This window comes from Madurella fahalii (assembly GCF_045866475.1).
Source record: "Madurella fahalii IFM 68171 DNA, scaffold_3, whole genome shotgun sequence".
NCBI lineage: Eukaryota > Fungi > Ascomycota > Sordariomycetes > Sordariales > Madurella > Madurella fahalii.
The window spans coordinates 3,435,881-3,462,526 of record NW_027263973.1 but is presented as its reverse complement, the minus strand read 5'-3'; the positions used below and the strand labels follow the sequence as shown (position 1 = coordinate 3,462,526).

The 26,646-nt window shown below is 56.6% G+C and overlaps 11 protein-coding genes across 11 annotated transcripts; 5 read left to right on the top strand and 6 right to left on the bottom strand.

Moving 5' to 3' along the window:
* Positions 1-96: 96 nt before the first annotated feature.
* On the bottom strand, positions 97-744 carry MFIFM68171_06476 (Longin-like domain-containing protein; the record flags this gene model as incomplete). Its single annotated transcript, XM_071061896.1, has 2 exons — positions 97-633; positions 694-744. The coding sequence occupies 2 exons, from the start codon at positions 742-744 to the stop codon at positions 97-99; spliced, it is 588 nt and encodes a 195-aa protein (XP_070917997.1).
* Positions 745-1,223: 479 nt separating this feature from the next.
* Positions 1,224-2,546, bottom strand: MCT1 ([acyl-carrier-protein] S-malonyltransferase; the record flags this gene model as incomplete). The annotated part of the gene is made up of 2 exons (XM_071061895.1): positions 1,224-2,311; positions 2,384-2,546. 2 exons carry the CDS (start codon positions 2,544-2,546, stop codon positions 1,224-1,226), a joined length of 1,251 nt encoding a protein of 416 aa, XP_070917996.1.
* Positions 2,547-5,412: 2,866 nt separating this feature from the next.
* rrp4 (Exosome complex component rrp4) lies at positions 5,413-6,522 on the top strand (the record flags this gene model as incomplete). Its single annotated transcript, XM_071061894.1, has 1 exon — positions 5,413-6,522. The coding sequence occupies one exon, from the start codon at positions 5,413-5,415 to the stop codon at positions 6,520-6,522; it is 1,110 nt and encodes a 369-aa protein (XP_070917995.1).
* Positions 6,523-7,005: 483 nt separating this feature from the next.
* Positions 7,006-8,667, bottom strand: HFD1 (Hexadecenal dehydrogenase; the record flags this gene model as incomplete). Its single annotated transcript, XM_071061893.1, has 2 exons — positions 7,006-7,415; positions 7,482-8,667. The coding sequence occupies 2 exons, from the start codon at positions 8,665-8,667 to the stop codon at positions 7,006-7,008; spliced, it is 1,596 nt and encodes a 531-aa protein (XP_070917994.1).
* A 1,440-nt stretch (positions 8,668-10,107) lies between these two features.
* On the bottom strand, positions 10,108-11,333 carry RSM24 (mitochondrial 37S ribosomal protein mS35; the record flags this gene model as incomplete). The annotated part of the gene is made up of 3 exons (XM_071061892.1): positions 10,108-10,395; positions 10,448-10,737; positions 10,796-11,333. 3 exons carry the CDS (start codon positions 11,331-11,333, stop codon positions 10,108-10,110), a joined length of 1,116 nt encoding a protein of 371 aa, XP_070917993.1.
* Positions 11,334-12,015: 682 nt separating this feature from the next.
* ALG13 (N-acetylglucosaminyldiphosphodolichol N-acetylglucosaminyltransferase catalytic subunit alg13) lies at positions 12,016-13,158 on the top strand (the record flags this gene model as incomplete). Its single annotated transcript, XM_071061891.1, has 3 exons — positions 12,016-12,514; positions 12,581-12,719; positions 12,822-13,158. 3 exons carry the CDS (start codon positions 12,016-12,018, stop codon positions 13,156-13,158), a joined length of 975 nt encoding a protein of 324 aa, XP_070917992.1.
* A 750-nt stretch (positions 13,159-13,908) lies between these two features.
* On the bottom strand, positions 13,909-15,837 carry AIP1 (WD40 repeat-like protein; the record flags this gene model as incomplete). The annotated part of the gene is made up of 2 exons (XM_071061890.1): positions 13,909-15,654; positions 15,733-15,837. The coding sequence occupies 2 exons, from the start codon at positions 15,835-15,837 to the stop codon at positions 13,909-13,911; spliced, it is 1,851 nt and encodes a 616-aa protein (XP_070917991.1).
* A 431-nt stretch (positions 15,838-16,268) lies between these two features.
* Positions 16,269-17,669, bottom strand: MFIFM68171_06469 (uncharacterized protein; the record flags this gene model as incomplete). The annotated part of the gene is made up of 1 exon (XM_071061889.1): positions 16,269-17,669. The coding sequence occupies one exon, from the start codon at positions 17,667-17,669 to the stop codon at positions 16,269-16,271; it is 1,401 nt and encodes a 466-aa protein (XP_070917990.1).
* Positions 17,670-18,554: 885 nt separating this feature from the next.
* On the top strand, positions 18,555-19,297 carry PABN3 (Polyadenylate-binding protein 3; the record flags this gene model as incomplete). Its single annotated transcript, XM_071061888.1, has 3 exons — positions 18,555-18,632; positions 18,701-18,957; positions 19,039-19,297. The coding sequence occupies 3 exons, from the start codon at positions 18,555-18,557 to the stop codon at positions 19,295-19,297; spliced, it is 594 nt and encodes a 197-aa protein (XP_070917989.1).
* A 1,439-nt stretch (positions 19,298-20,736) lies between these two features.
* Positions 20,737-23,590, top strand: RSP5 (NEDD4 E3 ubiquitin-protein ligase; the record flags this gene model as incomplete). Its single annotated transcript, XM_071061887.1, has 6 exons — positions 20,737-20,771; positions 20,837-20,859; positions 20,929-20,967; positions 21,030-21,135; positions 21,213-23,417; positions 23,491-23,590. 6 exons carry the CDS (start codon positions 20,737-20,739, stop codon positions 23,588-23,590), a joined length of 2,508 nt encoding a protein of 835 aa, XP_070917988.1.
* Positions 23,591-24,490: 900 nt separating this feature from the next.
* On the top strand, positions 24,491-26,588 carry MFIFM68171_06466 (uncharacterized protein; the record flags this gene model as incomplete). Its single annotated transcript, XM_071061886.1, has 3 exons — positions 24,491-25,093; positions 25,174-25,642; positions 25,699-26,588. 3 exons carry the CDS (start codon positions 24,491-24,493, stop codon positions 26,586-26,588), a joined length of 1,962 nt encoding a protein of 653 aa, XP_070917987.1.
* Positions 26,589-26,646: the final 58 nt, after the last annotated feature.

Sequence of the window (26,646 nt, the reverse complement as noted above, 5' to 3'; positions counted from 1 at the left end):
TACCGCCTGCGTATCTCCACCTTGGTACGCTGCCCCTCACGCCTACCAGCAACGCCGGAAGCCTCCCAGAGACATAACCCATCAAGCCGGTCCCTCTCATAGATTCGTAACCCCGGGCGTCCAGTTCTCCCCAATCCGCCTCATGTCCTCGGCAAACTTCCTGCTCGTAATCTTCTTGCCCCCGTGGCCGGCAGGCGGGGAGTGCTCGTCGGGCTCAAAGAAGGGGTTCTGCATCAGGCGGATGTAGGCAGCCTGCATGGCCTTGAAGACGGGCCGCATCTCGCCCTCTCTCAGGCCCGTCGCCGCGCCGGCAATCCTCTTTTCCCTCGCGTCGACCAGGCCGGCCGCGATTGCGCCGTCGATCCGCCGGCCACGCATGTCGACAATCACGACGAAGCGCGTGCCCGTGTTGGTCTCAAAGCCGTAGGCGGCCAGGCGGTCGTCGACGGCGTGCAGCAGGCCAAAGTCGCCCGTCAGCCCGACGCCCGCGGCAGCATTTTGGCGCGCGCGGAGCTCGAATACGTCGAGAGTGCTGGAGAGGATGAGGGAGAACTGGAGCGGGGTGCGCACGGGGCGGAAGGTGTTGGTCTGGGGATCGTAGGAGGGGAAGATGGATGTGTGGAGGGGGTTGTTCTATGGCTCGTGGTTAACCTCACCACTTCTTGACGGTGGATTATGGAAGGGAAACAATACATTTCGGCCAATCACCCCCAGACAGGCGATCGAGGGGATTGCGGTCGCCATCGCGGCGACTGGAGTTGTAGGCAAATCAAGTGTGTTGTGTGGTTCAGGTGAAGGGACGCTAAGTGGGTGTTCGGAAGGAGATGCTGTGCCCCCGTGGTCAGAGCTCGAAGCTACCGGAACTAAACGCCCGCTACCTGCAGGGGTGTTTACAGAAACTGTGGACCCAGCCAAGTGCCGTTTCGCAAACGGAATCCCTAGGTTCGGTAGCTCCGCAAAATTACTGTCCAATGTGGACCTTTTGGTGAGACGACATAGCTATCCAAATGAGACTGGATTGTCCTAGCATTGGTATATATAACGGTGTAACCGGTAGCGTACTTCGCCCCAACACCAGGCAAAATAGACGTCACTGTTGAATGACAGAGCCTGATGGTCCCCTACAACGCCCGGTCCATGTAAGTCAACCAGCACGAACGGATATCCGACGCCATTCATGTTCCGTATGTATCACGGACCCTCCCATAGACAGCGACAGACGCTCACTCCTCGTCGGCCAGACATTCGGTTTCTTCTAGGCCCCTGAGCACTTCCTCAATCTCGCTGGGGTCGGTAATCGCCCAGACTCCGCCGCCCTTGACCGTGTCCTTTCCTCGCATGCCCACTTCCTTCCCCACTAGGTTACGCCCAACTTTACCCGGCCCGATTCCAACCCATCTCCTAACCTTTTGTTCCTGGTCGAGGTATCTTATGCTGTCCCACCACTGCACCGTCTCCAGACATTGCCTCGCGAGCAGATCCTTCAGCTCAGCCTTGCTCTCAAACGGCCGCGCCGTAACGTTGCTGACGCAGGGCACTGTGCCTGGCCATGTAACGATATCCATGTCTTCTCTCCCCGGGACGCGGCTCTTGCCGGCCAGGATATTTTGCATCACCGATACGGCGGGCTTCATGATCGGACTGTGGAACGGGCTGTCGCTGTTTAGGCGCACCGCTCGTGGGTCGTGGCCCAGAAACTGCCGGACATGGGCGATCAGCGTCTTTATGCGCTCAATGTTGCCGCTGAGCACTATCTGGTTCTTGCTGTTGATGTTGGCGATGAGCACCTGGTCGATGGGCGACCGGTCCTCGGCACTCTCCGACTTGCTCCCGGGGCTGCTGTAGCCGACAAACTCGTGAATCGCATTGATCAAGGTCTGCATGTGCGGGGGCTCGCTCACAACGGCTACCATGCCGTACTCGCCGCCGTACTCCTGCTTGGCGGCGCTCGTGGCCGCCGCCATGGCCACGGCGCGTCTTTTCACCATGAAGAGGCTGTCCTCGAACTCGATGAAGCCGCTCGACACGAGCGCCGCGAACTCGCCAAGCGAATGGCCCAGCGTGAAGTCGGCCCGCTCCGACGTCCTGAAGCCAAACTCCCTTTCCAGGATGCGCAAGATCATGATCGACGTCGCCATGATGGCCGGCTGCGCATTCGGCGTCACGTTGAGCAGCTTGCTGGGGCCTTCCTGGATGGTCTCTGAGAGCTTGAGCCCGAGGATGTGGTCGATCTCTTGTACGATGGGCTTGGCCGTCGCCGGGAAGGCTTCGAGCCAGGGAGTGAGCATGCCCACCTTTTGCACCCCTTGGCCTGTTGCGAAGCGCGAAGGTATTAGCGCGGCGCCAAAGCCGGATGAGCTTCTGAGCAATTAATCGCACGCACCTGGGAAGAAGATGGCCGTCTTGAGCCGGGCCTTGTCTGTCGAAGCATGGCGAAGCTGTAATTGCAACACCGGATGTCGTCGGAGCGTATGGAATGCCAAGGCTGCGCTGGAACGGCTGGCATTCGAGGCGAGCACGCGACAAGGCCCGCGCGGCGGATGCATTCTCGAGTTGGACGGAGATGGAGTTCGGTCTTGTCGCCAGCGGCCGGCCAGTGCGGAGCTGGGCGATGAGGATGGTCACCTCATCAGTTGGATGGGCGACGTTGTAGGTCGATGCTGGCGGTCGTGAAGGGAGGGTACGCGGCGGGGCGTGCGCCACGAATTCGGGACACGCAAAAGGAAGGCCAGGGTCCCGGGACATTGGAAAACGGAGAAGCTCTGCCGGTGTTGCGGGGCACGGATCCCGTTATCATCAACCGCGCGAATTGACAAAATGTGGATTAATAACCCTGACCCCAATGCTCAATGCCTGATGATCAGGGGACGCACTGCTTAGCTTACATGACAGGTCGACCACCCAACCAGCACCAATGTTTGAAATACGTAATAATTCTTGGGAATGTATTCAATAAAACAACTATCCGCTAAGCTACTGGCCGGCACTGGCGCAGACAGCGGACTCTTGCCGTGAGAGATAAGGATCTCACTGTACTGCGTTCCCCTCCACATGGTCGAAGAGAGGCGAACGCCCGCCCTCGTTCTGTTCCTCCTGCCTCCCGGTTGAGGCTTGCTTGTGCCTGGAGAACAGAGGGTAGTTTCTGTGTGCACACTATGCAATTAGGCCACTTGATCCAATGTGGCATTTTATCCTCTATTCCCTGTTTCGGAGTCATCCCGTGTGTAAGTATGTGGGAACCGTGAGGGTGTAATTATTCAAGATCTTCTACCTAAGAACACAGCTCCGGTTGAAATGTCTGCCCCAGGAGAGTATCACACCAAGCCACCTACCAGAAACCCCTGACTCCCCCGTTGTTTGAATCGAATCGAATAACATCCCCAACCCCAAGCCCCCCATCTGTTTCTCGAGTCCGCTATGTCGCAGATACCTAAGTGCAGGTGATTGCCCCGTATTTGTTCTTGGTAGCCTCCCACCACGCTGAATGGATCATGCGGGAGTTGCAAATACCAGGGACGGTGAAGTCCCAGCGGAGTCTACTACGAAGTAGCAGCATGCCAATAAAGAGATCAGATACGACGAAACCAGCATTAAGCACAAAAATAAAAAGAAACCAATAATAAACTAAAATTACTGAAGATAGGGGATTTGAATGAATACCTTAGCTAGCTACACATTTCTTCTTCGTCGGCTTTATCGGCTCATGTACCTTAGGTACACTTAGCGGATTTTTATTCGTCCCAACTGCACGTTAGATTTTAAATCACCTTATACTCTGGCACTGAGTTATCGAGATGCATGTCGCTGTGAACCCTATTTCATTTCCCACTACAATGCCCAGTGCGCTCCTAAGTGTTTCTTAGCTTGAGCATAAATCCCGGATCATACTGCAGCTTAGGTATCATTGCCGGTAACAGTGAATTAAACGTGGTTAAAGAACAGTTCTGGTTTGAGAGACGATTACAACCTCTCCAGATCCATTTGCGGCGGCGCCATACCAGATCTGGGTACCATTCTGAGCTGTAATTATATCTCGCATTTGCCGTTTATTCGCACCCGGGTCCTGCGCCCCCGTTTAAAGCGCAGGCGACACCGTCAACAGTCGTAGTCAATTAAAACCGAATGATAGAAGCGAACAGAAAAAAGAAAGTTTGAGGTATATTAAAGGAGATGTGTAGCGGAGATTCCTATAGAGTTCCCACGGAGCTTGTTTATCATGTGCCTAATTACATGAAGATCAGGGTAAGAAATTGGCTCGCTGCCTCAGTTATGTCTCTACTGACAAATCTTGACACAGAATAGGACCATATACCTCGTCTCCCAGACATCCTACTTAAAGCCTGATTTTCGTTCATGACACTTAAGGTGCAATTGCTGCTCGAGGACGCGCACCGCCTTCTTCACGCCCCCGCGCCCTGTCACCAAGAGATTGATCTGGGCCGCGGTGAGGAGCGCTGGCTCAACAGTCTGGCTCATCCAGTTGCTGATCATGTGGCATCTCTCCGTGGTGCTCTGCCACCGGGAATCGAGTAAGAGATGGAGCCGAATTTGCTCCTCGAAGCGCCTCTGGATCATTTCGTCGCCCCTGCTTTTGCGCGTGGGCGCAACCGGTTTGTTGGCGTCATTTCGGTTGGGATGCTTATCCCACTCCTGGAGCTTGACGTTGTGGGAAGCGAGCTCTTGGACATAGATATCCTCGATGATCTTTTCAACTGACAGGACCGTGAGCCTCTTGAATTCGACCGTGGTTAGGGATTCGGGATCAACGTATTCCCACACTCCTAGCACGAGCGCTTTCCCTCACAGAGTGGCGTACCACTCTACTCAGTTGGTGCGATTCTTCATGATGATGCGGCTCATGGTTGGCGATTAAGGTTGTGGCGTTGGGATCAATTGTGCGAGTTCAGATTCGGGAAGAATTGAAGCTCCCTGCAGTGAATGCTTTCTTCTGCGTGCACGATTGAAGCTCCGGGCTCATAAACTGTTGCAAAAGCGGAACCGCAATTGCAAAGCAGCAATTGCACCTTAAGTGTCACATCTTTCGACGCGGTACCTATTCTATTCTAGCTGCTGAACTATCGGCTGGCTGGTGGAGTCCCCACGTACAAAGCACTGAAAGCAGGCTGATCTGTGTACCGAGGCTCGCGAGCAGGGACTTGGTACCGCGCTATTCCTGATTGGGCGGGGCGGTTTTCCTTGTGGGTGCCACAGCGACTTTGTGAATCCAACCTTCACAAGGAAATCGCCCCTGTTTGCGATACGGGAAGGTAAATACTTTTACTTTTTTTTTATTCGTATTCTCCCCAATCCCCACTTGAGTAAGTTGCGTCCCAAAGGTTTAGAAATACCAAGAACCGCAATATTCCTTGGGCGGCCTGTCTCCCCGAGACAACCCAAACTCTCTCCCCCACCATGCCCATCACTATCATAGCCCCCAAACCCTCCCGTCCCATCCACGACCCCGAAGACAATGCCTCCGACGCCTCGTACGACTCAGATTCCTCCACGGGTGGCGGCGCCGACCTGGAAGGAGACATCCCCATGACCGGCCGCCCATCCAAGCGCGCCCGCCTCACCACGTCGCACGGCAACGGCAGCGAGATCGTCACCCCGGGCGAGCTCATCACCTCGGACCCGCAATGGATGCGCGGGCATGGGACCTACGTCTCGCACGGGCACCCGGCGGCGGACCCGGACACGGCGGCCATCGTGTCGTCGGTGGCGGGCACCATCACGCGCACCAACAAGCTGCTCTCGGTGCGGCCGCTGCGCGCGCGCTACACGCCCGAGGTGGGCGACCTGGTGGTGGGGCGCATCGTCGAGGTGCAGGCCAAGCGCTGGCGCGTCGACGTCGGCTCCACCCAGCTCGCCGCCCTCCCGCTCAGCGCCATCAACCTGCCCGGTGGCATCCTGCGCAAGCGCACCGAGACGGACGAGCTGCAGATCCGCAGCTTCTTCGCCGAGGGCGACCTGCTGGTCGCCGAGGTGCAGCAGCTGTTCGGCGACGGCGGCGCCGTGCTGCACACGCGCTCCCTCAAGTACGGCAAGCTGCGGAACGGCGTCTTCGTCGCCGTCAGCGGGATGGGCGGCGGCGGAGGGGTGGTGAGGAGCCGGCGCCAGGTGTGGACCATGGAGGTGGCCAACGGCGGCGGCCAGGTGGATGTTGTGCTCGGGGTGAACGGATATGTGTGGATCAGCAAGCACGTCGAGACGGCGGCCGCGGCCGCGGTCGAAGGAGGCGACGCAAAGGCGGGGATTACGAATATGGAGGAGAGTGTGAACGCGACCATGTACTCGAGCCAGAATGACCGGATCGAGGTGGAGACGATGCGCGAGATTGCGAGGTTACGCGGGGTGGTGACGGCGCTGGTGGAGAATGGGCTGCGGGTGGATGAGGATATGGTCGTGAGGGGGTATCATGAGGCCGTTGAGATGGCCATGATATCGGCATATGGAGCGGATGATATCTATCTAGGCGGGGAGCGAGGCGAGCAGTTGGCTGCGGCCCTGACTGGGGCATGATGGCCTTGATGGCCACCTAAGGGGGAAAGATCACGAGAAGAAAAAAAGAAGAAAAGTCGTCATGGCAGCAAAGGATGATCATGTTGTGCTGCTGCTTGAAGGGTGCGAGCGGGCTCAAACATGAGCCCACCATGCTATTTCCGGCGAAATGGGCGGGGAAATGGACCAGATGTGACAGAGGATCTGCTCCTTCCGAAGAGAACGACTAATTTACAAAAGAGATATTACAACCGGGTCCTGAGAAGGTGCCAAACAGGTGAGTATTCACCGTACAACGTCGCTCTTGGGTATCAAATAGTTTCGGCCTGCATTGGGGTATAATCTGAGCCGGCTACCCGTCCTAAATCACCACTGCATAAATATTATCGTACAGGTCCGTCATTCGCTGTCTCCTAAATAGCGGACATTCATGCATTAGATCGCTTTGAACCAATAAACCAAGAGAAGCCGAAACCGCCCCTCGGAAAACGAGAGAGAATTCCCTTATCTTCCGACCCCGTTCGTGTACAGGTAATGGGCGGCTAGGACGGCCAACCACCGCATCAACGCACCTTTGGCGCCCTTCCCGCCCAAGGTCAGGATCATCGACACCCAGTAGCCCAGGCCTTTGACCACCTTGCCGTTACGGTCGAAGTTGGGCTTCTTGTCCATCAGCCGCCCCAGCAACTTGAGCCGCGACAAGTCGTACGGCATGTAGCGGACGCGGAGCAGCGACTCGGCCCACGACGGCGTCTCGGCGATGGTCCGGAAATGCGTAAAAGTGTCAAAACTGGACTTGCCGCGGTACGCGCCCCAACCGCTGTCGCCGACGCCACCAAAGGGGACCGTGTTGAGCGTGCCGTGGAAATAGGAGTCGTTGAGCGTGGCACCGCCAGAGGTCATCTCATTAAGGACTGAGACACGTCATTAGTAAAAGAGAGGGAAAGGGGGGGGGGGGGGATAATGAGCTGCGGGCTTACCTCGCTGGTTCTCTTTCTTGGAGCCAAACGAAAAGAGAGACAGAGGGGTGCGGTGCACCAAGTTGGCAACGTTGAGCGCCTCGTCCAGCGAGTTCACGGGATAAATAGAAAAGATGGGCCCGAAGGACTCCTCCTGCATCATCGAGTCGTCAACCGAGTTGACCAGGACGACAGTGGGTTCAATGAAGAGTTCGGACTCGTCCATGGCGCCGCCCATAACGATCTTGCCCTTGGTCTCGTCTAGCATCTTCTTAAGCCGCTGGAAGTGCCTCTGGTTAACGATGCGCGCCAAATCTGGGCTCGCCTTGGCGCCATTGGGGAACATCTCCTTGTATGCCTGCTTAAGAAATTCGATAAAGGTCGTGACGATGTCCTTGTCGATGAGGATGTAATTCTGTGACATGCAGACCTGACCAGCGTTCAAAACCTTGCCCCAGAGTAGCCGCCTCGCAGCGAGCGCAAGGTTGGCGCTCTTAGTGATGAAGGCCGGGTTCTTGCCACCGAGCTCGAGGACCACGGGCGTGAGTGTCTCAGCAGCCTTTTTCGCGATGATGGTGCCCACCGTCGCACTGCCAGTGAAGAATATCTTGTCCCATTTCTCGTTCATCAGGGCCCCCGTCTCGGGGATGGCGCCGTTGACAACGGCAAACGCGGCGGAATCGAGTCGTGACTCAATCATTTCCTTGACGACCATGGCGCACGCCGGCGTCAATTCAGAAGGCTTGAGGACGGCGGTGCAGCCAGCAGCAATGGCGCCGACCAATGGGCATAGGAGTAGCTGGACCGGAAAGTTGTAGGGGCCGATGATGAGTACCGTGCCCATGGGTTCTTTCCGGATGCGAAACTTCATGATCGAGTAGGCCGTGGGAACGGCGAGAGCGCCGAGCTTCTCGTCTTTGGTGAAGCTCTCAAGATGGTCGAGCATGAACATGCAGTCCTTCTTGATCCAGTCGACCTCAGAGAGAAGAGACTCGTAGTCAGACTTGTGGAGGTCCTGCGCCAGCGCGGCTACCAACTGGGGCTTGAAGTCCTCGAGGGCCCAGTAGAGCTTGCGTAACTGCACCTGGCGCCATTGCAGGTTCTTGGTCTTGTGCGTGCGGAACACGCCACGCGCGGTGCTGGCGATGGAAGGGATCGCATCCACGGCCGTGGCCTGGAAGTCCGGAATCGACACCTTGGTGGTCATTGTTGCGAATGTGCGACAGCAACAGCTGGATGGGCTAAGAAGGATAACGAGAAACAAGGCAAAAATAAAACGGACTGAATCCAACCGCCGCGCAAAATTCTAAAAGATAAAAGCACGGGGAGCAGATGGCCGGGGAAAGGCGACGGCAACGATTACAAAAATATGGAAACACACGAGCCAGAGCGGAGGCTCCGGATGATGAGCGACCCCTTGTGGTTGACGCCGCTCTGAGCCTCTACAGGTATTATCCCAGGTTTGAGCCGAGGCACACCTCGCACACCTGGCACATCCTCCTCGCATGCAGCTGCATCCATGTCTAGACTCCAAACAGGGCAAGGGGCGGGGTTTGTCAACCATCCCATCGCTCGTTGTACTGTGATCCTCTTGTGTCGCGAAATCACTGGAAAGACGGGCTCGGAATTATACGACAGAAACTAGCGTAATGCGTATATTTTTTTAACTGACGGGCTATGACTTGACACTAGAATTAGTTTTCCCTTCTGCTCGGACGCTGGGCCCTGACTATATTCCACGTCAAAGAGCTGACGTGCGGTGACAAAGTGCCAATAAACCGGACCCGCACAGTGTCCTCTGCAGCGCCGTTGGAGGCAGATCTGGGCTTGCATGGCCCCTCACAGCGCCATGTGTGATTCCCCACCTGGGAATTGGTGGAGTGCCGAGGCTAACGTCACTTTTGTTATCAAGGGAAAAATCTTCATTTGATACTAACGTACACGTGTGGGCAAGCAATAATTGATAGAAAAACAAAGGCTTCCTTTCCAAACAAGAGACGGTGGTGCCCTGCGTTACATTTAGTACTACACGGCGCCACCCCAGCACAAACTACCAATTGGCGAACAACAGCTCCCAGGACAGCCCATTGAGGCAGAAGACAACACCGGGTTGCGCGAATCATGTTCATGACAGACTAATTTTAAAAGACTCCAGATGGAGCATGGTGGAATCGCAAATTTAACGTTGACAAAACGGTCGATCCACCATCGTCCACAGAGCAGGAATTAAAGCTCATCAGTCAGCTATAGCAACCGCCTCCAGAGGTGCCGGGAAATGGCATTTTGTCGCTCCTTATATATCGATGGAGACCGACTTAACGTTAGTATGTGGGGTTACTTGTGTTGTTCTGCCCTCCCTTCGAGGCATGCAGGTTGCCCCTGAGTTGGGTTGGTGTTAAAGCAGACAAAAACCTGTCGTCACGTTAGCGCTAGGCAAATGGAAGCAAGCCGGCTAGATTTATGAGGCAAGCGGGGTCAACAACAGGATCTATGGTTCTTGTGCAGATTGATGTACACTGGATTTCATAATACAACGACTCGTCTATGCAAGGCAAAGGCCGGGCAGAGCGCGAGCCGCCTCTTCTAGGTAATGGGGAGGTTGGCAACCTCCGCCCCCTTAGCGGTAGTGAAAGCAGCGCCCATTTTGTTACCGCCGGAGCGGAAGCCTGGTTTGTGCCTTCCCCCTCCGTATCAAGACGGGTTCCTCCACAGGTTCCTTGGCGGTAGCCAGCGCCCGTTGGATGGCATCGACGCCGTTAACTAAAGTCCCCGACTGCCTCTTCTGTTCATCCAAGAGCAACGCCTGCTTTCGTTGTTCCTCCAGCTGCTTCTTCCGTTCCTCTGTCAAGTACCACTCCTTGGGGAACTTGATCCTGGTCTTGAACTTGTGATGGCGCGTGTCGAGGGGAACGTCCTCGAACATATCGGTGGGGTCCTAACTGGTTCAGTATGGGCAGGCAGAGGGTTGGGTGACTGTCCCTCCTTACCTTTGCGGTAGCAATCATCTTCTCCACAAGATCTCCCAAATACCGCTTGTTCTGGGCCTGGTGCTCAAACCTCTCGCAGCTCATCTTGATGATGTCTTTTTCGGGGTTGTATCTAGACCCGGCGAGCTTCTTGAGCTTCAACTGTTGGGCTTCGGTGAGGTCGGGCAAGTCGCTGGGCGCGAACTCGACAACAACCTTCCTGTCGGCAGGGTGGAACTCGCCCATGTAAGTCGTGTATCGGAAGCGCAGGGCCTCGCCTTCCGAAGGCGGCTGGAATGGCTTGGCAAGCTCTACTCGCCAGTTAGTCGTCTGGATCGCAGCCACCCAAGAGACCTCTGTTGCGCTTACTCGAGAGCAGTGGCATCTCCCACACGGCAATGCGCGCGTATTCTCTGAACTCGCGGTGCTCTTCGAGCTTGCCGTGACCCATGGCCATCATATCGTCTTCCTCGAAATCGTCCTCTCCAAGTTCATCCGTGATTAAATCCGTATCGGCCTCTTCAGCGTTCCAGAAGCTCTCCTTTTTCGGTATTACAGGCCTTCGCAGTGGCCCAGCGTCGTCAGAGATCTCGGTTGTGAGACGCTCGATGTCTCTCCGCATGTCGTCGGGCACCTTGGACCAGTCGTCGAGCATACGGCTTGCGACCTCGCGGTCTTTGTCTGAGATTGTCTCATCACGTAGGAAGCTGCGTAGGAACTCGCCGGGATTGGCAAAGACCTGCTTGACTTCGTCGAAATCCTCGTCGTCGGCTGCAGCCAGTCGCGCTGTCGTTGACAATGGATGGCGTAAACGAGGTTGCCGGATTGCGGCAGCAGTGCGGATGGCTGGTAGTTGCCTGCTGCTCGTCCGGAGGCAAAGCCGGAACAAATTGGCGGGGGAGGCCATGCCGAAAGGTCGAGGCTGTCGTGGTTGGACACAGCTGCAACACGCGGTGGAAACTCGCATCTCCAAAATTTTGGAGTTCCGACCTCCCTAGAACAAAGCACAAGCCACACTGTGCACAGCCACACTACCCTTCTGAATCACAACGAACTCTACGTTTTCTAATTAGACTCAGTAAATGATAGGGCAAGGCAACAGCTATGTTATGACTTTAAACTCTTCAAGGGCACTAATGGAAAAACAACACAAACGCAATGGTGAATGGAGTGTAATGGGTGAACGTGGAAAGTGCAGCGGTTGAATACATTCCCAGAGAAGAGCACACCGAACAAAAAGTGAGCAATTGAAACAAGAATAATGATGTGATGATGCATCTGTACCATAGTCATCTGCATACATACGGGCTCGAGAGCTGCGAGTCAACTGTTCTCCTATATTGAGACGGGAGTTGCTTGTCTCACATCTGAAGTGTTGACGATGGGTGCAAACTGTGCACAATAGAGCGATGAGAGGATTAACAATGGGTGAAGCATGTGACCTACAAATCTGGATTGTCCCCCGAAATTTAACCGAGCCACCACAGCAAATCTCCGAAAATTAACCCGTTTTCAACCATATACCCGATATTTAGCCGTTTCACCGCCAAATCTTATCGACAATCAATATTCATTCTGCCACGATAACGATGGCAGAGAACGTTATCACCTGGGTTGGCCGCGGCCCCGCCATCACCAATGGCAACCCTGGAGCCACCACCGTCACCACCACCATCACCATCATGGTCGAAGGGGTCGGCGCGGGCGCGTCGGGTGAGCCCCAGCATAAAAGGCAGCGAGTTGACGGCCGCGATGACCAAACTAACCTTGATGCAGAGCATCCCAGTTTGCCCGGCCGTCGCTGCTTTGTTACGGTCGGTGCAACGGCCAGCTTCCGCGCTTTGATCGAGGAGGTCAGCAGCCCGAGCTTCCTGCAGTGCCTCGCGGAGCACGGCTATACCAGGCTCGACGTGCAGTGCGGGCCAGACTACCAGCTCTTCGAGCAGCGGATCAACAGCCTCCGCGACGAAGACAAGCACGGCATCGAGATCGGCATGTTTGCCTACACTGACGCGATGGCCGACTACATGCTGGCGTGCCGCGGCGAAATCGGCGTCCGTCCCGCCGGCTGCGTCATCTCTCACGGCGGTACGCTCTCTCTCGTCTTATAGCAGCCGCTTCTTTGCAGCGAACAAGACTCACGTTTCGTCCCAGGCTCCGGAACGGTTCTCGAAGCCATGCGCGTCGAAGCCCCACTGATTGTCGTCGTGAACCCGACACTGATGGACAATCACCAACTCGAGCTCGCCCAGTCGCTCGCTGACCAGAACTGGGCCGTCCACGGACAGATTGGGTAAGCATCCCGCCCTTTCTTTTTTTCTTTTTTTTCTTTTCTTTTTTTTTTTCCCTCTTTGCCATAGAATTACCAGTAACTGACCCAACCCAACCTTTCCAGGAACCTCCCCGCCGCCATCACCCGCATCACCGAGCGAATCGTCCAAGGCACGTTAGACGCCCTCCCGCCGTACGCCCCGCCGTCGTTTCCCGTCCCGGCCGCCGAGCGAGTTACCCTGTTCGATTGGATGGTACTAACCTGCTATCCAGGGGAGCTCCAAATCCAGCAGCGCCTCGCTGAACTGGCCGACGTTCAGGCCCATTTTCAGCAGCAGCAGCAGCAGCAGGAACAGCAGCAGCAGTTGCAGCAGCAGCAGGAGCAGGTGCCGCTGACCAACGGCAATCACCGTTATTTTCCGATCCAGGAGGGCGGTTACGAAGACTTGCGGCTCGATTAGGAAACCGAGTCGTCGGATCTTAGCGCTCCTACTGGCTCCGCCTCCCTCTCTGTTAATCGGGAAGACGCGAGAGCTGGGGTGGTGAACGGCATCGTCAACGGTGGCTCCGTCAACGGTGGTTTCATCAACGAGGACCTTGCCCAAGGAAACCAGGCCAACGGTGTCCTTACTCAGAACATGAATACCAACCCCGGGGCGAATGACTGGCTTTCCGATACCGAGGAGGAACCTACGGATTGAGAAGAGCGACCATCGGGCCGCCGCTCCTTTAACCCTTCACACTTCGCCGTGTGCCTCCTTCTACGCTAGATCTTGGGACGTTCAGTCTGCCTCCGATGGAGAAGGCTTGGCTATTCGGGAGGATGAGATGGGATTTACTCGTTGAAAACTTTCTCGAGGAGGACTCACTGGGCAGTCTCAAAAATGAGATGCGAATTGTTTGGTGAATCGCTCTGGAAGTGTTACACCGGGACGGTTTCGAGATATGGGATCCGTTGGAAGGACTTCTTAGAAGAACGCATCGGGGGGTTGCAGAGATCTCTTTCCCATATGGAAATAGCCGCTCTTTGCGGAGTCAGTTAGCTGAGTATCAAGTGATTCATCAGATCCATGATCGCGAGCAACGCACAGATGTACCCGAAACAAGCAAGGAATCGTTTAATTTCGCTCCTAGTCATGAAAGCCACGCCTGCGTACTCTCCCCTCCCCCCCAGGTACGTAAAAGGGGGCCCCGATCTCCAGTATTGCTCGCTATTGCAGAACCTTAACGGCCCATATCTTCACCGCCGCGTCCCCGCCCGTGCTCGCCACCTTCTGGTCCCCGTCGACCCACGCCACGCCGTACACGCCGTCCTTGTGCGCGTTGGCCGCCTTGACCCGGCTGCCCGGCTTGGCCAGGCTCCACACGTGCACGTTGGTGTCGAGCCCGCCGCTGGCGGCGTGCGTGCCCGCCCGGTTCCACGCCACGCTCAGCACCCGCGCCGTGTGCGCCGACCACCTGTCCGTGGCCACGTCCCACGCGCCGCCCGTCTTGTAGACGGTGATCTTGCCCGACGCGTTGCCCGCCGCGAGGTGCTTCCCGTCTGGGGAGAAGGAGAGGGTGGAGATCTGGGCCGTGGAGTTGGTCAGTCTCGTGGTGGTTGGGGTGAGCTTGCCGCTGCCCGTGTCGAGGGTGTAGATTTGGACGGCGTTGTTGTCGGCTCCGACGGCGACGAAGGAGCCGTGGGCTGCGATCGCGGTGGCGTTGAAGTCGGTGGGGAGTTCGCTGAGCGGCTGGTTGTTGTCGCTGGCGGCGAAGACGGCGATGCCGTTGTGGAGGGCCACAATAACGTGGCCACTGGAGGTGGTGGAGATGCCCTTTGGTTGGGAAGTGAGGGAGATTGAGGTGCCGATGAAGTTGTTCGTCGACTCCTGAATGATGCGCAGCGTGTCGTCCCACCCTACGCTGTACGTTTGCCCTGCGGCAGAGGCGAATTGTGTCACTTGGTTGGAGTGGGCTTGGCCTTCTACCGCGCTGCCAATGCCTGTAGAGACGTCCCAGCTGCACACTCTTCCATCGAAGCTTCCGGTTGTGAGAGTGGTTCCCTTGCCGTCGGATCCTATTCCTAGCGCTGTGACACTTTTGTTGTGCCCCTGAACGACCCGGACGGGCTTGGCGCTGCCCTCAGTGAGGTAGTTGAGATCGCCGCTCAAGCTCAAGCTGATGATGAGCCCGTCGGTCCTGCTGTGCGGCCACACCACGCCAACCTGCTGGTCGGCGACACTGACACTCCCTTCCTCCCCGAGCCGCCATGTCTGCACACACTCGCCCGTTTCGGCATCCCACACCCGCACCGTCTGGTCAGCACTTGCCGTCGCGAACCGCTTCGAGTCCTTGGCCCAGCTCACGGCAAAAATACTCCCCGTGTGCACGCCCTCGCCCACCTGCTTTGTCGGCTCTCCCGTCTTGCCGTCGTACAGTTGAATCCTCCTATCAGCACCGACTGTGACAAGAGTCGCCCCGTCGGGGCTGAACGCCGTGCCCATCACAAATCCCTTGTGCAGCCCCGCAGCCTTGCTCGCAAACTTGAAAGGCGCGCCATGCAGAAAACACATGGTGTTGTCGTCTGAGACGGTGGCAGCCCTCAAGGGACGCTGCTGGCGCACGGCGACGGCATTGACAACCTTGCTGTGGCCGCTTACCTCGCCGACGCTATTTCCGCTGTCGGCTGTGATGCAGTGACCGAAGCGCTCGCGGCCGTCGCCGACGGCGATGATGCGCTGGCTGTCACCATCCCACGCGATGTCGGCGATACGCCCTGAGATGATGGCGTATTCGCCCTTGGTATTGACCGCCTCGACGGCGTCCCACACGCGCACCTTGCCGGATACATCGCCAGAGGCCACCCAGAAGCCGGACGGGGAGAACTTGGCTACTGTTGTGGTGGTGGTGTGGCCCGTGTATTGCTTGCAGACGGCGGGGTTGTCTATGTTGCGGAGATAGATAGACTTTCCGGACTGGGGATTGTGAGGTTTGATGTGAGGGAGCGGTCATGGCAACAGTTGCGAGAGCAACAAGGCGAAGGGCGCGCTTACTGCATAGGCAATGCGCTCTCCTTTGGCGTCGCATGAGAGCTGCGTTGGCTGGCCCCGCGTTGTTGCAGGGGACGCAGCCAAGATCTTCTCGATTTCGATCGACATGGCTTGCGGAATGAAAATGAGAAATACTCCTAGAGCTCAACCTAAAAGTATTGAATGCAAGAGCGGTGGGACAGACCGAAAGCTGTAGCGAAGTGCTGTCGCGGACTGGAAGTTGTGATGGAGCCGAACCTGCGATGGAGGGGCACTGATTCAGGGGTTGCGTGGTTGCGGGGCAGCCATGCTCTGCAAGCTGACGCCTAAATAGTGGCTGAAACTGCTCACTGAAACGCGCTGTGGCTGATCCTCAGGCTTAAACAATGCCCAGGGTTAGCGTCGTTGGCTGGGCAGTGAATATGACATCATCCTTGAGGCGCTGGATAAGTGACGTGAACTTCGTTTACGATACTTTGACCCTTGCATTATTACCACACTTACACTATCCTAATCAAGTGCCAAAAATGCTCACCTGGATCCCACGGTGCCGGTGGAGACTAGTGCTGCCGATTCTGCCACTGACGCCTCATGGATAGAGCACTAATTTCGCTCCGTGTCCCCTGCCCACTCACGCGGCAGCCATCAAACTCCAGTAACATGTCATCAACTTCCACCTCCCCAGAGATTTCGCCACCGCCTAGAAACCTGATAAGACCCGTGGAATCTACGTTGTATCCGTCTACGACATGCTCACCGCGCCACTCAAACCTCAGAGCGTTGCGCGATGACTGCCACGGCCGCTCATCCAAGCGGAGGATGCCAGATAAATAGCCAAGCTCGAAAGAACCCCAAAGTGCATTACCATCGAGTGTGAAGATTATTCCCGAATCACCCTGATCGCTTATCAACTGGGGCCATCCAGTACAACGTACTTCGTAGCGGCCATTCAGGAGTCCTAGTGGAGGCAGCGGTCCGTCATTCTGATTTTCATGACCGTATCCATCGCTGGCGTTGTACCCGTGCGCTGGGGATCCCGGATAAGGTGGGGGAGGGTCGTCGTCGTCGTCTGATGAGTCCCAGCGAGAAGGAGTCGTATCGACTACGGGTGATAGCGCACTGGCCGCCGCCGCACGTCCTTGACCTGGTCGCTTAAAGGGCCAACTACACTGCGCCTCTCGACCCCGGAGGTTCAGAGGGACATTGGAGGGTTCATCAGACGCAGGACGTGAGGAGGTGGTTCTGGCGCCCCTTGCCGACGAGGTACCTCGCCGAGCTGTCGGTGTTGTGCGGGAAGCTTTCTTCGTCGAATCCGACTTCTTGGCCGTGGCCGACGCGGAAGGAGTCGAGGCAGCTGCCTTCTTGGCGGTTCCCCTTCCTTTTGGCGCCGCCTTGGCCGGCTTTTCTGGCTTCTCGTCCCGGTTTGTCTTGGTGGTCTTCAACTTCTTTGGCGCTGGGTTCGCGGGCGTTACCTGGATATTGCCCTGCGGCCCAACAGAAACGCTGAGATTGATATTGACGTTAGTTCCAGAGCCGGCATTAATCTGCGCGTCGTCGGCGTTGCGCTTGCGGGATCCTTTTGAAGCGGTGGTCGCAGTCGGGGCGGACTTCTTTGCGGCTTGTTTAGCTTCTCGCTCGCGCTTGTTCCAGTCCTTCTTCAAGTCGCCTTCCACCTTGAGGATATGCGCAGGCACGGCCAAGTTCCCTTTGTTGAGGGCGTCGAAGAGCCTCATCTTGGCGGTGCCTTTGGTCTTGGATGGCGGTAGGCCGTAGTGGATGAGCTGCGCCTCATACCAATGACCGGGGCGATCTTTGGAGCCATCCGAGCCGTCGTATACGGCCTTCAGCTCCGAGATGGCTGCGCGACGGTGGTGATTGTTGCCGCTGACCTCGACATAGAAATCACCATTCCCGGCGTAGGACCAGGCATCGCGGGTGGCGGGAGAAATATGAAGTGACATTTCTGTAACGGCCGACTGACTGGTTTGATGGACTGCGTCGGCTGGAGATGGAATGGGAGATTAGGGAAGAGATGGCCCAAGGTGATGACGATGGGCGTGGACAGCGCACTGGGTGGGGGTCTAACTCGGCAGTCAATCAACATCGAGCTGGCGAAAAGCAAATCATCATTGGCCGCCACATGTTGCTACCCGATATTGAGCCGGGGAAGTCATCAGCTTATTAGCGCCGCTGGGAATCGTCTTTTTGGATGAAGCATCGCATGAGGCCCGCTCGTCATGGGTTCGCTGTCACGCTGGGTCCGGGAGCACGAGAAATCGGGGATCAAAGTCTCATCGAGTTGTTTCTCAAGTATTTGCTCTGTAACTTACGTCGTAATATCTATCAGTTACTGGAACCGCTCAGATTGCAGCCTGGTGGTCGCTTCTGGCGAGCCCCTGAATGGAACGGCGATCTCTAAGCAGCCTTGGGAGTGGAGCTACAGGACGATGTGAGAGTCTGTGTTTGCCCAGCGTTGAGCCGACAATTAGCCGGGTACAAGGTACATGACACCCTGGTAACCGCAGCACAGCATGTGCCGTCAAAGATCAGGCTCCTCACCACTCCGTTCCACCAGCCTCGCGGTGGTTTCGACAATCAAACAAGTAAGTTTTGTTGCGGGAGCGCGCGAACAAGGGCATATCCGATACAGTTCTGCCCGTCTTTGATCTGGTAAGTTCTTAGATACCGCTTGTCCGTGTTCCTACTGGCGCTGGCGCTAGCAAGTCGCGATTCGCGACCCGCAGAACAGCGAAACTGCCGCGCACCCCGCACAAACTCTCTCACTCACCACAAGCTAGATCTACCCCGTTTCGAGCCCTGCCCAGAGACCCAAAGACTGAGTCAAGATGAGTTCGCCGAAAGAGGAGGAGAAACCCCACGATGAGACGCGGGAGCACGCCGAGGGTGACGATGCCAACGATGAGGTGCGCTTTTCCGACGCGACCGACTCGCAGCCCTACCGTCACAGACACAAGACTGACTGGCCGACCAGGAGGAGATTTCAGCCATGAAGCGCCGCGTGGCGGAAATGGAAGCCGAGGCGGCAAAGCTGAGAGAGATGCAAGCGTCGCTCGACCAGGCTCGTCAGGACCTGACCGAGGACAAGGAAGACGTTGACAACCGGAGCATATTCGTCGGCAATGTCGACTATTCCACATCTCCGGAAGAGCTCCAGGCACACTTCCAGAGCTGCGGGTCAATCAACCGCGTCACCATCTTACTGGACAAGTTCACCGGTCAGCCAAAAGGGTTCGTTGCCCCACCCCTCTCTCACCCCTCTTCTCCTTTCTAAGGATCGTCCGGGCTGCTGACATCAACTTTACTTTGCAGATATGCATACGTGGAATTTAGCGAGCCCCAACTCGTTGCACAGGCACTCGTTCTCAACGACAGCGTCTTCAAGGGCCGGAACATCAAAGTGGAACCGAAACGGACGAATGTGCCGGGCATGACACGGGGACGCGGTCGAGGCGGCTTCCGTGGTGGTGGTCGGGGTGGCTACGGTGTCTACGGTGCCAGGGGCGGCTACACACGAGGCGGCTATCGTGGTGGCTACCGTGGCCGGGGTCGCGGGTTCGCTCCATACTGAGCCTATGGCATATCTAGGGCGGGATTGGGTGCGGTTTCGTCTTCCGGACGACAACAGCCTTCCAGGGTGTACGATAAGAGCCAGGAAGGACTGTGTACAGTTTCTGGAAGTGGATGAGTTGTTTGTTTTTACGTCGGCAAGGCGTCACGGAGAATGGGTAAAAGAACGGAAGGGCACACTCAGTGCAATTTTTTTTTTTTTTTTCTCCTCTTCGTATCAGCATCAGCATTATATGTTGCGCCGTAATATCAGGGGTAGGAAGATAGGATATCTTGGGCTTCACCAGACAACAGCAGCGGGAGTTGGTGCATGCAAGTACCACTGACTCGAGCCGAGAACAGGTTTTGATCAAAGAGAACGCAACCTGGAGCGGGCTCCGTGCCTTGATTCCCGCGCGCCCCGTTTCTGCACGGCGACACCCCATAGAGGCCCCCGGAACAGAAGCCGATCCTCTGCTCCACCGCCCCTCCTTGCTCCGATACCCGCCGTCCAATTCGTGTCACCAGCTTGGCCCTAGGGCGATGCTGCAATAATGCAATCACCATGTACCTGCGCAGGATAAACTGACAAAAAAAAATGGGGAGGCGGAAGGAATAATATAGAAATTTTGGCAGGAGTTCTGGGTTTACAAATTGTTGCGACGGTTCTATAAGTATTTAATTGATTGTTTCTAGAAAATCGATTACACATGGAGTCCAGGTGTGTTGCTCTCAGGTTCCATGGCTGCGCACCCCTGCCCTGAGTGCAAGGGTCTGTAAACGCGCCGTGCGAGAGTGTTTCGCTACCTGGCTTCGGCGGCGGCAATCCCCTCCACAAGTACAGCCCAAACCCGCTGGGGTGGCACGGGTGGATGAGGGAGGCTTGGTCTCTGCATGGAGTCGGTCTCGAGACAAACAGCTCACATCGTCAACGGCGAATCGCCAAAGCACCGCTAGCCGTCAGTGCATCTCTTATGTCGCGATTTTGTTACTCCTGCTCTGTGTTATCAACAGAGTGGCTCGTTCCTGGGACGGCTACTGCGTCACCGCTTATTAAACCCTCGGGTCAGGAGCCCAGCCATTAACGAGAGAGGTCCCAAAGCGGGGTGCCCCAACCCCAGCACAGCCTCATCGCTTTCCACCCCTCGAAACGGCCCCAGCTGCGCTTGCTGTTTGCTCTCCCTTGGTTTCTAGGTCGTGCCTCGATCCGCCTGCCTCCTGCTGCTGCTGCTGCTGCTCCTCCGCCCCATCCGTTCCGGCATTGCGCGTCTACTCATCCATCGACTCTTCATCGCCGGATCCCCCTCTTTTCCGCCATCCACTCCGATCAACCCCCTGTTGCCCGCCGCCACAACCCGCATTCGATCCGTGAACCGCCAACATCCCCCGTTCGTCAGCCACCGACCTGGTGGACGAAAATCCGGCCCCACGTGCGAGGTTTGACTTGTGCTGCCCGCAATCATGAGCGGCAGCCGGACCGATTCGGGGCTCCCCGCGTAAGTTCTGAGACCTGAGCGAGAACAGGCTATGAATGAGGCCAGCGGCTGACCTGCTGCCACAGCCAGCCGAACCTCCGCGTTACAAGTAATAGCCCCTCCTCCCCCGCAATCGATCTATTCTCGCCGGTGTCGTCGTGCTAACTCGGCCATCCAGTCATCGCCGCTGATGGCTTATACAAGCGAGATGTCTTCAGTATGGTGTCCGACTGTGCCCCTGCGTCGAGCCACAACCAGAATGCTGACCGCGGCTTGCAGGACTTCCCGACCCCTTTGCGGTGGCCACCATCAATGGTGAGCAGACGAAGACGACACAGGTTTCAAAGAGGACGCTTAATCCATACTGGAACGACAGTTTCGACTTGTCAGTGGTGCCCGTTGTGCCCCCCAACCGCGTACGCGTGTCTTCGGGAATCGAGCCGTAGAGCTGACAGGCAACAGCAAGGTCAATGAGGACAGCATCCTTGCCGTCCAGGTTTTCGATCAGAAGAAGTTCAAGAAGAAGGACCAGGGCTTCCTTGGTGTCATCAATGTCCGAATAGGAGATGTCATCGAATTGATTCCCGAGGCTGATGGCATGGATTCCCCACCCCCCGATTCCCCAGCGCCAGCTAACCGGAACCAACATGGTGCAGATCAGATGCTCACGCGGGACCTAAAGAAGTCGACCGACAATCTTGTGGTACACGGGAAGCTAATCATCAATCTCTCGACCAACCTGACGGCTCCAGCCCGCATGCCCCTGCATCCATCCGTGTCGCCCTCCAGCAGACCCTCCCTACTCAGTCCAGCGACGCCTTCCATTCCCAACGGCGACCGCATTTCCGAAAGACCGCCCTCAGCTATGTCCGGCCCCAACGGCACGCCCACTATGGGCACACAATTAACCATTCCCCATCGCCCAGCAAGCTTAGTGTCGTCACCATCGGGCCCTCCGACGACCGCTAACGGATCGGCGCATCCGCGGCAGACGAGCAGCACGCTGAGCCCTTTTGAGGATGCGCAGGGCCGGCTGCCAGCCGGGTGGGAGCGCCGCGAAGACCAGCTGGGGAGGACATATTATGTCGATCACAACACGAGGACCACCAGTTGGAACAGGCCGACAGGCACAGGGGCGGCCGAAGCCCGCAATGCCGAGGCGAACACACAAGTCGAGCGGCAAAGGCACCAGAACAGAACGCTGCCCGAGGACCGTACCGGTTCGAATTCGCCGACGTTGCAGGCGCAGCAGGCCGCAACACAGGCTGCCAATGCCACCACTATGATGCATACCGGAACCACGACTGCAGGGTCAGGCGAGCTCCCTCCCGGCTGGGAACAGCGGTGGACTCCTGAAGGCCGGCCCTACTTTGTCGACCATAACACGCGGACGACTACCTGGGTCGATCCTCGGCGCCAACAGTACATCAGGATGTACGGTGGGCAGAACAGCGCTAGTGGCACTATTCAGCAGCAGCCCGTCTCTCAGCTCGGCCCGCTGCCTAGCGGCTGGGAAATGCGGCTCACCAATACGGCGCGGGTCTACTTTGTCGATCACAACACCAAGACGACGACGTGGGATGATCCCCGGCTCCCTTCTTCGCTCGACCAGAACGTGCCCCAGTACAAGCGCGACTTTAGGAGGAAACTCATCTACTTCCGCTCGCAACCAGCGATGCGCATCCTCTCCGGGCAGTGCCACATCAAGGTCAGGAGGTCGCACATTTTTGAGGACTCGTTTGCGGAGATCTCGCGGCAGTCGGCGACGGATCTCAAGAAGCGGTTGATGATCAAGTTTGACGGCGAAGACGGGCTGGACTATGGCGGTCTTTCTCGAGAGTTCTTCTTCCTTTTGTCGCACGAGATGTTCAACCCCTTCTACTGCCTGTTCGAGTATTCGGCGCACGACAACTACACGCTGCAGATCAACCCACACTCGGGCATCAACCCCGAGCATCTCAACTACTTCAAGTTCATCGGGCGCGTGGTCGGCCTGGCCATCTTCCACCGGCGGTTCCTGGACGCCTTCTTCATCGGGGCTCTGTACAAGATGATTCTGGGCAAGCCGGTGGTGCTGGCCGACATGGAGGGCGTGGACGCCGACTTCCACCGGTCACTGCAGTGGACGCTGGACAACGACATCTCGGGCGGCATCTTGGAGCAGACGTTCTCGACCGAGGACGAGCGGTTCGGCGTCATGACGGTTGAGGATCTCAAGCCCAACGGGCGCCACATCGAGGTGACCAACGAGAACAAGAAGGAGTACGTAGACTTGATGGTCAAGTGGAGGATCGAGAAGCGCATCGCGGAGCAGTTCCAAGCGTTCAAGGAAGGCTTCCACGAGCTGATCCCGCACGACCTGATCAATGTGTTTGACGAGCGGGAGCTGGAGCTGCTGATTGGGGGCATTGCCGAGATTGACGTCGACGACTGGAAGAAGCATACCGATTACCGCGGCTATACCGAGTCGGACGAGGTGATTCAGTTCTTTTGGCAGACGGTGCGGTCGTGGGACGGCGAGCAAAAGTCAAGGTTGCTGCAGTTCACCACGGGCACATCGCGTATCCCGGTCAACGGGTTCAAGGATCTGCAAGGTAGCGATGGGCCGAGACGGTTCACGATTGAGAAGGCCGGCGAGATTACGAACCTGCCTAAGGCGCATACTTGGTGAGTAGCAGCTTTTTACTACCTCGTCCGTTCCGTATACGGGGGACACTCTGCTAACAAATGTGATGTTTAGCTTCAACCGTTTGGATCTACCTCCGTACAAGACCCTCGAGATGTTGCAGCAGAAACTAACCATTGCTGTGGAGGAGACGATGGGTTTCGGTCAGGAGTAAATGCGGAGCAGCGGGGTTACGTTTTGCATTGTTGTTTCTTGCAATGGGGTTTTACTTTGGCCGGTGTTCTTCTTTCCTTCTTGTCACCCCTTTTGGACTTGGTTGTGTTCGGACAGTCCTTGTATATAGATGGACTCTTTCCTCTTCCTATTCTCTTCTCCCTCACTAGTCGCGATATGATGCGATGACATGAGAAGCGTTGAGTACACCTAAAGGATGGAATGGGACGAACGGGCTCCTTCAGCCCGGTGCAGATTGTACTGCTGTTGCTGCTGTTTGGTTGGCATTGAAGCAAACGCGGGTTTGGATTGGATTGTTTTTTCGCGCGTTTGACTAATAGGGGGTCAGTGGAAGCTGGTAGGCTATAGGAGGGTTCAAAGGAAAGGAGGTTGCGTGTTACTTAGCGGGTTTGAATGAAACTTACCATCATTTTATAGTATATCAACGTGTATGATTATCTTACCTCTTGCCTCGAGGAGTTTTTGGACGTAGGGCTTTGACCATGAGATTATCCTCTGGATAAAAGCTGTTGATACCTGACAGCCCCCGACTGGCTGGGGTTATCTTGGGTAATTCTGGAGCCGATAAGTGGCATCGAATGCATTGAACTCGGGTGCCGGGGCCGGAGTGAGTGGGTTCATTGAGACCGCTTCTTTCCCCTATGTAAATCGGCGCTTTGGACGGGACGCCACTAAACATCCACTTTGCACAAATTCGGCATCCCGTGATCATCATTTACACTGCACAGCACCAACGCACTACATCGGCCGTACAACTCTTAAATTTCACGCCTGCCCACTTCACAAAAGGAGAAACGAATAAATCAAAAAAAAAAAAAAAAAAAAAAAAAAAAAAAAAAAAAAAAAAAACCCCCAAGGCCAAGCCAGGATCGGCGAACCAATGCCCGCGGCGGCATCCTCACCACCACCACCGGCGACAAGGCGCGGCCTCCGCCTATCGCTCCTAGCAGCTGCAGCAGCAGGCGGCGTCGCCCTCGCCCTCAACCGCAACAGCCTCAACCTCAATCTGCAACAGCATATCCCCATCCTGGGCCCATGGAGAAGCCAGTCCCCCATCTACAATCGCCTAGGTGACGGCGACGGCGACGACGTCCAGACGTACTGCTACCAGTCCGTCCGCACCGCCGCCCTTCTCGACGGCGCGGGTAACGGCGACGATGTTGAGAATTGCTTCTCGGTGTCGGCTTCGAAGGGCACCTTCACGCGCGTCTTTGCTGCTCGCTCGTCGTCCGGTGATGAGGGCCAGACGATCCGCCCCGGCCATGTCATCCCCGGCTTGTGGGACGGGCACGGGCATCTGATCCCGTACGGCGAATTCTTGCACTCCGCAGATCTGTTCGGCGCGACCTCGCCCGCCGAGGTGAGGGACCGGTTGGCTGAGTACCTTGCTTCGAGGAGCCCGGACGAGGCGGTCGGGACTAGGAGCCAGTGGGCGAGAGGGGTGGGGTGGGATCAGATGCTTCTGGGGGGGATGCCGACTGCTGCAGGTATTCTCCTTTTCTTGGGTTTTGTGGTGAAGGGATCTGGTTTGCTGACTCGCGTTTTACTTTTGGGTTGGTGTAGGATATGCTGGAGGAGGATGAACGACTGAGGGGGAAGTACTTTATGCTCGATCGAGTCGATGTGCATTGTACGTGGGTTTCGAGGGCGGTTCTGGATCTGCTGCCTGAAGATCTGCCTGACGTGCCGGGCGGGGAGATTGTCAGGACGCCGGGCATGGGCGTCTTCTGCGATAATGCGATTGACCTGGTTACTGCGCTGTGGCCCAAGCCCGATAAGGAGAGAAAGAAGAGATTTGTCAAGTCGGCGATGAGGGAGCTGCATAAAGTTGGGCTTGTGGGCATGCACGACGCGGGTACCATGCCGAAGGATATTGCGATGTACGAGGAGATGAGCCGGACCGAGGACTGGACGCTGAGGGTTTATGCGATGATTGAGTGTGACGAGAGGAATACTTTCTGTCCCGAGAAAGCTGTCAAAGTGGAGAGAGAAGATGGGATGCTTTCGGTTAGGAGCGTCAAGCTGTTTGCCGGTAATATGGCCCGAGAAAGCCCCCTTTTTTGTTGACGGTTGTTGACACTGAAACAGATGGCGCTCTCGGAAGCTGGGGCAGCGCGCTCATCAAGCCCTACACCGACCGTCCCGACACATCTGGCTCCCTCCTCGTCAACGCGTCTACTCTCACCTCCCTTGCGAGGTCCTGGGCGACGGCAGGCTTCCAGGTCAACATCCACGCGATCGGCGACCTCGCCAACCGCCTCGCAATTGACGCCCTCGAAGCAGCCCTGAAGGACCTTTGCCCAGATGAAACAGAAGACCTCTCAGCCTGCCAGTCCCGCCACCGTTTCCGCATAGAACACGCGCAGATCATCCACCCCGACGACCAGGAGCGCATGCACAAAATTGGCATCATCCCGTCCATCCAGCCCACTCACGCCACCTCGGATATGGCCTATGCTGAGCGGCGCCTCGGCGAGGAGAGAACGCGCACAGAGGCGTACCGCATGCGCTCGTTGTTAGACATTAGCCCCGTGCTAGGGAGCGACTTCCCCGTAGAGCCGCCCAATCCATTCGAGGGGATGTATGCGGCTGTGACGAGGAAGAATCCGCACACTGGTGTCGGGCCCCCGGGGTACGAGGGCGGGTGGCATGTCGAGGAGGCACTGAACATGGCGCAGGCTTTGGAGGGGTTCACTAGAGGTGCAGCGCGAGGGGCGTTTCTGGAAGGGAAGGCTGGAGTTATCAAGGAAGGGGCGTTTGCGGACTGGGTTGTGCTGGATTACGACATCGGGGAGGTTGATAAGGAGAAACTGAGACATATGAAGGTTCGGGAGACCTGGGTTGGGGGGAAGATGGTTTATCAGACGGGGGATGAGGCGGGATCAGACGGAGGGAGCGAGGTTAAGGAGGATTTTAAGTCGGGTAAAAAGGCGTCTTACGTTTGGCATCAGCATCGGGCGATCAAGGTAGGCATATAGAACACATAGAAATAGACGCCTATCAGGCTTTTCCCATTCTTCGCTTGTCTATGTACCT